The sequence below is a fragment of the Hemicordylus capensis genome, chromosome 1 (assembly GCF_027244095.1).
Source record: "Hemicordylus capensis ecotype Gifberg chromosome 1, rHemCap1.1.pri, whole genome shotgun sequence".
Lineage (NCBI taxonomy): Eukaryota > Metazoa > Chordata > Lepidosauria > Squamata > Cordylidae > Hemicordylus > Hemicordylus capensis.
This window is the reverse complement of record NC_069657.1, coordinates 352,955,861-352,966,301: the sequence shown is the minus strand read 5'-3', so window position 1 is coordinate 352,966,301 and position 10,441 is coordinate 352,955,861. Positions and strand designations below refer to the sequence as shown.

The window sequence follows — 10,441 nt, the reverse complement described above, 5'->3', positions numbered from 1 at the left end:
AATACACTGGAAATGTCTTTATTGTCTATGGTCCTGGGCTGGTTAATATGTCACACGGAGCCAAGGGCATACCTTGGCTTCATGCAATGTCTCAGAGTCTCAGGATTATGTGCTCCCATCTCCCATTTATGTGCAATCCTACTTGTTTGTGGTTAGAAATGAACCAAGATCAGTTGTGATGTCTTAGCCAACCAACAATTTTTGGCTCATTCTGAACAGAAGTCTGGGAATAAAACGTGATTTGAACCAAATTTCAAAACTTGGGTTCAGACCATGGTTTATTGTATGACCTTGTCTTAAAGTAATCCAAGATTGATTGGTTTGGATGTCATATCTTATACTGGTTACTAACTGCCATCAGAAGTATATATTTTTCCAAGGCTCATATACTTGTGAGGAGGGAAAGGCATGTGCTTTCAAGGTCTGATATAACCTGATGCAGATATTTAATCCTGGCTCAACCAGCCCATTTCTTTTTAGAAGTTGCTCCCTGTAATGATCAAACACCCCTCCTTCTAAAGAGTTAAGAGGGAGTGAACCCGTGTCTTGACTGACACGCTGGTGAACTCCAGGGCAGCCAATCAGTACACCAGGTGAGTGGGACCTAGAGAGCGGTTGCAGGGAATTTTGGGAACAAGAAGGGCAGTCTTTGTTGGAGAGAAGCGCGTGCAGAAAGGCATAGTGAGGGGCAATGGAGTTTCCTTCCTCATGGTCAAAACCAGCATGGAGGTTTCTCTCATGGAATAACTCTGTAGATCCTTAAAAGAAAGGATTGCCGGAAGCTTGATTCTCCTCAGGAATTGGGTGAGTTCAAGGAAAAGGGAATTCAGCATAGGGAACAGTTTGTTAGTCGAATTGCATGTTAGAAACATTTATATTTCTTTGGTGTGTGTGTTTTGCATATTCCTGATACTGTTTTATTATTGTCTACCTGCAATGTAATTGAAATAAGAAACAATAGCCTATGCCCATCTGACCTAGGGCATTGTAAAATATTCTATAAACATTTAGACGTGCCTAAGACAACCTAATTTTGTATTCTTAACTGTACCTAAGAAAGTTAGAAAGCCTCAGATGGAAGCAGTGTGCAGTAACTGAATAAAACTCTTTTTAAAAAGTCCTTTCTTTTCACAAGCCTCTCCGAGTTGGTTTTCAACTCAGGAACGGCAGGGGTGGGGATGGCAAAGGGGGATTTTCTCTGGTGCAAACGTCCTCAGACGTCCAGCAGCTATCAGTTTTCTCATCTTGTGTAAGCTTACACATGGAAGGGGTTTTTTGTGTGCTTGTAAAGTTGCCAAGATGCTTAAAGCTGCACAGACTCTTGTGCAACAAAAAACAGAACAGGATATGGATGTCAATTTTATTAATTAAAAAACAACACTTATTTAAACACACATTGTATAATTTCCTGCAACATACATGGACTAAGGAAGAGGTTTCACAGCATCTTGTGCAAGCACAACCCTAGTCTGAACACAAGCTCCTGACCTCGTGGAACTAGCTTTAAATACATCTTTGATCTAGTGCAGGGGTGGGGAACCTTGATCCTCCAGCTGTTTTTGAACAACAACTCCCACCATCCCCAGCCACAATAGGGGATGATGGGAGTTGTAGTTCAAAAGCAGCTGGAGGGCCAAGGTTCCCCACCCCTGCTCTAGTGCAACACATTTGCATTAGCCCAGCGTTAGTCTGAATGTCATCTAGAGCTAAACCCAATAATTCATCTAATGGAAGTACGTGGATTGGAAACTATCTGGGAAACCTAGATGCTAAAGGTTGACCTGTGGTCATACTGCCCTGAACAAGCCTGATCCCATATGCTCTGGGAGCAAGCCAGAGCATAGACTTTTCAGGCAACTCAGCTGGGGGTGGGGGAGAACCTGTTCCATATTGTTAGTTTCCATGCATGCACACACTCCTCTCAAAATAACTAGTAACCCACACACACTTCAGTTTTGCATTTACTTTATTCTACAACACAAGCAACATAAATAGTTATAATTTGTTTTAAAATATCTTCCTTTAAGAATTTCTTTTGAACAAAATATACACAAAATACATTTCGCAAACTGGCCTACAGCAAATTGTTGAAAACAGACACAGGAAAAACTAAACAAATATGCTTCACAAAGAGGGCAGAGGGACAAGGGAAGCAATTTTAATTTAAAAGATCACAGTTAGGACTGGGTTGAAGGACAGTTTTAAAAACAGGTATTCACAGTTGCGTAAGTATAAGCTGACTTTGTATGTCCACTCAATATGGAGTACAAGGATGGTAAACCAAGGAGACAGTCTAGTCCCCAATTCATCTTTTCTGGGAGTTCTCTACCCCCACCCCTACACACACCAGTAGACATCTGGTATGCAGGTGGACCTTGTTATTCGCAATCCCGACATCTGCGGTCCCACATATCCATGGTTGGGCAATTGACACCCAACCTTGGTATATGCAGTAAATAAAAAAGGTTACAAACATCATATCCATGGTTCCTAGGTGTCCAGTGTGCCCTCTGAGGTAATTTCCAGCTACCATTTTGTGGCTTATGCGGGGTGGGATTCCTGTGATTTTTTTTTTTGCAGGGAAATGGTCGAATTCCAGCTTTTGGTGGGCATTGCTGGACAGCTGGATGCCCACAGAGCAGAGGCCTACGGCACTTCCTTTCAATCATTTCTTCAGTTCCCAGCCTTTTAAACCCATTCTTTCCCTCCAGGAACCTAACCCTCCCCCACTTCCCAACGCCGTGTTATCTGTGGTTTTGCTATCCGCGGCTTAAGCCGAGAATGGAACCCCAACGCATAACGAGGTCCACCTGTAGTAATGCACACATCCAACAATGCAAGTAGGGGTGGGGTTTTATTGGGCTCTGATTCATCTCCCTTCAGAAATCCTCTTATGATTTCATAGCTATGCAGGGGAAAGTAGTAAAATTAGTTATGGTAGTTATGACTGTTAAAAGTTGGTTTGCTTTGTGGTGTTCTCTTTTGAACTAGTCAGGTCTTTGGCATATGAGAGCAAATAGTCTCTTTTTGGGCTTTTGCTACATTGTATTAGCTAGAAAGCTGGCTTATATCAATTTAGTTTGGCATCTTACTGCATATGATCTTGTGGTGATTGGTTAAGGTATTTGATGGAACTCTTGTATAGTGAGCAGTCTTGTTTTGCCAAGACAACTGCTATAATTATTTAACACAGGGTCTTTTCTTTCTAGGCAAAACTGAGTTTCTCTAGGATTGGAACTGTACATTACAGAGCAAAACATAGGGCTGCTATGAGAAATGGCAGCCTTGTGCTGAGTTTACTTCTCCCCCCGCTGTCCTTTATGTCATTACTAGGAGCACTTTCTCATTTTTGCTACAAAGCATTGTGGCTACAGACAGGGAAAAGTTCAGGGTTAAGTTCCCGTATGGAAGGAAACACCTCAATCGTGTGTGAAGTGCTCTCTGAAATATCACACAGACTTTGGGGTAAATCTGGCCGATATGTGAAAACACATTCACCCTCACAAAGTAAAGTCACTGTCTGAAAAGTTTCCATGTCTGTTACAGAGAGAGCTTTGAAGCAGGGTTGTCCCTAGGAGGGTGCAGGGCTGGGGACAAGCAGCACACTCCCTTAGCCACACTCTGCCGCTGCTCCTCTCCCCCCACAATACTGCACACAGGCTAAGGAGTTCAGTCGCCTCCCTTCTCTACTAAATGCACAAGTGTGCCCTGATGTGATTTAATGAGAAGTCCCACTGAGCTTAGTGAACCTACTCAGAGGTAACTGTGTGCAGGATTGCAGCCTTAAATGCCGATTCTTGATCTCTTCTATCAGTTTTGAGCAAGCACAGAAAGCAGCACTGAGAATCCAGCATCCTCAACATATCATTTTCTCTGTCCTCAGAGTGTTGATTTCCAAAATCTAAATTTCCCAGAGCAGGGGGAGAACTGCTTGTGATATGCAAAGGTCTTGGCTATCTGGGTAGAGGGGTGGTTGGGCCCTGCCGTGGGGCTCTAGCTTCTCTGCCAACTTCAGCTGCGATCGCCCTACCTGCCTAAAGGACGGGTCTGCCCTGGGAGCTTCCTCACTTTCTGGATTAGTGGCTATGGAGCGAAGGAGACACCCCTCTCCACCAAGTTGTCTCCTCTGCTGCTGGGCTGGACAACATAAAAAGCTGTGAGAAGGGTGACAAGGGGGCAGGGGCAAAGATTGGCAGCTGAGTGCAGGATTGCTTGGGCCCAACCATAAGGCCTGAAAGAGTGTGGGGCTGAGTATAATCGCCCCACTTGACCTGCCTAAAGGACAGTCCTTCTTGGAAGTAGAGGAATTCTGCAATGCGTGTGTACTGTCCTACTCACAGGAGGTTCCCCATTTATTATGCTAGAGGGTGCAGCTGTGCAAACAGAGTGCCGTAACAGAGAGATGCTTCCTCCATGCAAGTGGAAAGAAGACTCACCACACATACAGGACTCAACTTTGGGGTGAATAGCTGTTCTAACATTGCCTTCTAAATACAACATTCATTTCACTATCGTAATCTCAGCGCCTGGCAGTCTTTCCTTGTCAGAGAAAACCCCACATCATCTCTATCAAATGCCCCTCAAAACAGTGTTGCTGAACTCTGACATTCTTAAGGAAGGCATGTTCTCATTTTCCCCAGCAGCTTCACCTACCAGGTCTGTGTTCCTTTGGGGACCTTCAAAATGTGATATTCCCCTCTCCTTTCATACTTTTCTCCAGGTTAGGTATGTGCAAGGCCAGCTTATGCATGATGGTTTACACTTAATATCGCAAATAATAATAACAATAATTAATAACAATAATTGCTGAAGGGTACAGAAATATCATGAGCTGCTGGACATGGACAACCCATCCATACTGGGAGGGCCACAATGTGGACTGATTTGAAGTGCTCTCTCCAGTTGGTGCCTGCAATGTCTAAATGGACCGTCATTGCTACCTTAGGTCATTTTTGCCTCTCATAATAATGACCATATTTTCTGCAGCACGTACCTTCTCAATATGTGGAATTCACAATCTTGGTTCATAGTATAGGGAGGGGGAAGGCTACCTTTGCAATGCAGGGGGTTTTGTGTGTGTTTTGTTTGCATTCAGAAGAACTGAAGCAAAAATACCAAGTGTGATCATTAGCTGTCTTTCTTTGCTTCATTACTTTGTTAAATAAGACACTTACAGAGACAAGCTGGAATTGCATTTTAAAAATCCACTAACAAATAATATAGGCGTGCACCACTTGAAATTGTTCCCCTAAAAAATCCAACTTCACAAAGAGAGCCCATAGAAACACTGCATACTTAAACTGAAAACCAAATAAAGAGCAAAACAAGTACATGTAATCAAGCAGCAGCTTCTTCCACAAGAATATCATTGGCAAAGATACATAGAGGGTTTAGCAGCTAACAGAACTTGTACATTCATAGTCTTCTGTTAACAACAACAAACAAAAAAGAGAGAGAAGCAAGGGAAATGATGTTATTCAAGGCAAACTGTAGTGCATTTATCAACCAAACTGATTAAGGCTCCTGTACCTTTTCAATTCAATTACTGAGATGAGTAAGGCTGGCCAAGTGGTCATATTGCACTATCCAAAAGTTGGACCACAGCATCTTCTATGACATTGCAAAGGATCCTAACGTGCCTCACCTGGATCACACGTTGCTTTGTTCATGCTCCAAAGAACCCATGTTGCTGTGAAGGTTGGCCACACAGTTGTCAATAATGATCCCAAAAAGCAAAGTGGGAAGATTACATGGTCTGATGAACATGGTATGCCAAGCATGCAGTAATATTCATGCATGTGGCCCCACAGCCCACAATTTGAATACTGTTTTCAGAGGGCTGACCCATGAGATCTAGCTGTTGGATTTAGAAGTGGCTAAGAGTAAGCCCCTCCCCATTGGTTCAACAGGGCTCATCTATTTAATGTCCCCATCAGTGTCCATTCCACTTGACTGCAATAGAGGGCAAGCAAGACAGGGAAGCCCCCTCCATTGGCCTGCTTAGGGCCAATTTCCCTCTGGCATTCATGCACTCTGTATCCTAACATCTCATATTTGCTTTCTTCCCTCCATGGCCTTTAGTATACTATCAATTAAATTTAAGCCATTAATGTGTGAACTGTCTCGAGCATGTTGGCAGAAATGTGCTAAACAAATGTACAAAAAAAATTTAGTAATTAGCCTTTATACTAATTGCCATTTAATCAGCTTTGCTAAATTTTGTTTGTTTATATGCCACTTTGCATTTTTTTAAAAAATAGATATGTGGTCTAAAAATAGCTAAATACTTATTAAAGATGTATATGCTGGAGAGTTTAAGAAAAAAGATTTAAAAGAGCTAGTGTGGTTTGTAGGTTATGCTGGACTTGGACCTGGAGATTCAAATTCCTGCTCAGCCATGAGGGGCCTTGGCCCAGTCATCCACTCTCAGCCTAATCCTAAAAGGACCATAGTGACTATCCTCATACACATGACTGTAATAAATGGTTTCTAACCAGGCTGGCTCAAGCAGCTGCCAATCAGGGGAGGAGTCTCTCCAACATATACTGTAAAGCAGGCCTGCACAACATAGGCCTGGGGGCCGTATCTGGCCCATGGAGACTTTTTTGCTGGGCCCCAGGTAGGAATCTTCTGCAGCAACAGTAGGAGCCACAAAAAGCTCTTGACTTGTCCCACTGATGAGCAGCGGTGGCTCAGTGCGGTTGGGCACTTGAGACCAGGTGAGATGCATGTGGGTTTGAAGCAGTGGCGGCATCAGCATCAGGCAGGCACAGGCAGAGCCCAGAAAGGTAAAGAGTCACTCTTTGGGTGAGTTCCTCCTCTGAGGGGAGCATCATTTGTCCTCCCCAGAAACTGTCTTACACACAAGTAAGCATGCCTAAGATTGCAGCCTGAAAGCAATAGTGATTTAGAGTGAGGAGAGAACTTAGCATTTGTCTGGGGCTCCAAATGCCCCACTGAGTGAGCAGGGATAGGGCCTATTTTCTGGCCACTATCCTTGGCTAGAATTTTGAGTCCCTTTATGGGGGTGGGGAGAGATCTACACATAGCTAATAATTGCTTTCATTGAGGTTAATTTTAATGCAATAATGCACTGAGAACTGACCTTGGCCCCAAGTCAACTGACCTTGATACACCAAGTCCTGGTTGATTCTAGCCCACTGGGGCATTTTAGTTGTGCACCCCTGTTGTAGAACCTTGAGATGTTGAGAGGCAGGGAAATGCTTGCTTTTGGGACTTTCAGAATCTCCTCAGAAGGCTATCTCTGAGGAGAGAAAGCCTTCAGAAAGATGGCCACTGTGTCTAAAAGGAGCCCTTGGGATCTGTAACAGTATTAGTAGTCCTTGGAAATGATCCCTATGAGATCCAGTCATGCAAAAAGACATAACTACTATAGCACGATTGTTGCACTTGGGTTTACCCTGCTCTGGATATGCCATTATGTTGTCCTTTAACTTCCCTGTTAACTGAATAAACCCATATTCTCTGTTCAGTGGTCCCTCTATTTTTTTTCATCTCTGTGTGGAATGAGATTTGTTCTGGGTGGCAGTATCAAGGCAGGGTGTGTGCATCTGCATTCAGAATGGGGCTTTCCTGATTCAACCTGAGCGGAATCTAAAATGAACTGAGCGGACATCCAAAAACTTGTGAGCGCATAGAGGGAACAGTGCCTCTGTTATATAAATGCTGCCTTGTTCACTGGTTGAGAATTCCTCTGAAGGTCTCCCCTCCACAGCGCCTTTTACCCGATCACATCTTTATATCCCTGATATCTTCTTAAACAAGTGCTCCTTACCAGATCTGGATCACAGGATAAAATAAAGAGTGGTGGCAGCAAATCTACTATTAACAGATCTCTCTTGTGATTCTCCAATATAAATGCCCTGCTTACCCCCACAGTAGGTAGGCCACATCCAAATTTAAATGCCAAGTTCTTTCCTTATGATGAAATGCAAATGCAGGATGGGATGGCTATGGTGCTTGCTAAGAGAATCCCAGGACACTATTGTGTGATATACGTTTTCCTACAGCGCGGGGATTGGAAGGAAGTCATTGATACAGAAAAGAGCTTAGCTGGTTTACCTGCTTTATATTTTGCAGGGAACAAAAAGGAACCATAGCTATCCTTTTTCCTCACATCTGGTGTTGATAGCAGAGGATGGGAAGCCATTTGAAATCAAGCATGAAGCATGTGTTTGTTCCTGCACAGGGTTATTCATTCTCTCTCTGGTTAGGCTGGATGTAGGGCTTGGATATTTTCACAGCAGCATTTCACACACTGTCCAGCACCTCTAGCTTGACAAGAAATTGTATTGAAAGTAACTGAAAAGCCCATGGACAGATCCTCTGCCCCCCACCGCCATGAGACATTCAGTGCAATGTGTGCTGTGAATTTTGGAGGGAGGGAAATGTGCTCTGTTTGAGGTTCGGAAGGCCCATTTTCAGTGCGTGTTTTATAAGAAAAATATTGTTTAAATAAATTGGCCCAGCTTATTACATCTACTTATTGATTCTTCAGCTGTCTATATGTATGAATGCAGATGATTTCAAATGCCCATCTGCCTGATCTTGGGGCACAGTGAGGTTCCTTACTAAAAAGACACTATATCAACCATGGTGCTGTCCAGTAAATCACAACTTGAAAGTCTTTTGATCTGTGATAATGAAATCACACTAAGTAGAGGTGTCAACAACACTGGAGATTTGAAACTGCAGACCCTCAATCTGTCTCCTGACAAACACAATTCATGAAGGTTTCAGTTTCCTTGTAACTTCCCCTTCCTTTCCTATGACAGAGATATATTTCAGTCTAAATTTTTCACCTGTAGAAAACTATGCAACATCAAAAGTGCTGACTTCTTATTATCTGCCTGATTTTAAATTTAATACGAAGTATTTTATGATACTCCGTGCATGACTACACTGTAGTATTACATGCTTTTGTAGGCATGAGCAGTTAATAGCATGTGATAGAAGTTGCCAGTTATTAATCACTAGCAAATAGGCCAGCCCTCTATCACTTTTAAAGATAATGTTTCAATAACTGCACTTTATTTGTATGCCTTGAAGTAGCTTCAATTTGGTCTCTATTTGTTAATGCAAATCAAGCAACGACTACTATACAATAATGTCATAAACTCTTCCCACTCTTCCCAACCATTCTCTCACAGCCTGACGAACCCGGATGTCAGTCACATGACAAGTCAGCTGACTGATGCAAGGGAACACTGCTGGCTGGAGGGCTGTGAAGATCTGGTCTGGAAGGGACTGAATTTGGTTAAGAACTGTCAGTACCATGTTGGTCCATGCCTAAAACAGTAGAAGGAAACAAATACAATATAAAATATAAGCTATAGAAGTAGCAATTAGAAAAATATAGTTCAACATGCGAATCAGAAATAACATACTGCACAACATTATGCATGTGATGGAATGTAACATTTGTGCAGTTGCACATTAATGCTGTTGTGCAACCATTAAGGGTATTCACATGACAGGGAGGGAGGGTGAGGGGAAGGCTGAGCAAACCTTACCTTATCCCACTCCCCACAAATGATCACTCAATGGTGATGAGAACGCGGACAGCGCTCCAACACAATCCAAGCTGCTCAGATCTCTGGTGGCTGGGATGATGTGTCCTAGCCTCTAGGTATCCCACAATGCACCACATGATGACCATGGCGCATTGTGGAATATCCTCTTGAGTCTGGTGCTCTAGACACCCATGTCTGCATCACATACAATCCCAACAGCCAGGTTAAGGTTGTGCTTGCGCCCTTAACTCTGGCTAAAAGCTGGGCTTATAAGTAGGGTCAGGCTGGGCTGCAGCATCGGGATCTGCACAGATCCCAGCACTTCACACACACAGCTTAACCCAGGCTAGGCTGCCCGTGAGAACAGTCTTATTAAGTTCAACCACATACATAATATTAATGCGAGCTGACAAAACCTTCCCACCCAGTTTGTAAGGTGTTTTTTCCAGCCTGGGAGACACACTGAGGGCTGGCCTTATTAAGTGCACATAGGCAGTTGCCTAGAAAAGAACAATTTGCTTGTGGTAGGAACAGATGTTACACCCTTTCCTATTCTAAGGATCATGGTGCACGGGGCAGATAGTGCATGAAGGAGAATCTGGTGTGACAGTGACACCAAAATTAAAAAAAAAACAATGGAAGGCATATTCTAAAAGGAAGGCAATGGATAGCATTGGGTGGAACCAGTGATTGAGGAGGGAGACGACATGAGCACCTGTTAGGTCTTGGAACTAGCATAGGAAACTTACAAGACTATTCTTGCTGGGGTTTGATAGAAATTCCATGGAGGGCAGGTTAGAATTCCATGGAGTTAAAAAGTTTCAGAGATCAGAGTATATGTATGGATGCAACACATCAATATTTTTCCTAATGCTTAAAGTTGGTCCTGCAGTAACAAAAGATGAGTG

At 43.2% G+C, this 10,441-nt stretch overlaps 1 protein-coding gene across 4 annotated transcripts in view; it reads right to left on the bottom strand.

Moving 5' to 3' along the window:
- Window positions 1-1,948: 1,948 nt before the first annotated feature.
- ARFGEF3 (ARFGEF family member 3) overlaps window positions 1,949-10,441 on the bottom strand; it is a 131,867-nt gene continuing 123,374 nt past the window's right edge. For all 4 annotated transcript variants that reach the window (XM_053289145.1, XM_053289156.1, XM_053289160.1 and 1 more), the window contains one exon: window positions 1,949-9,309. In XM_053289145.1, coding sequence (XP_053145120.1) covers window positions 9,118-9,309 — 192 coding nt within the window. In that variant the 3' untranslated portion in view covers window positions 1,949-9,117. The remainder of the gene's footprint in view (window positions 9,310-10,441) is intronic.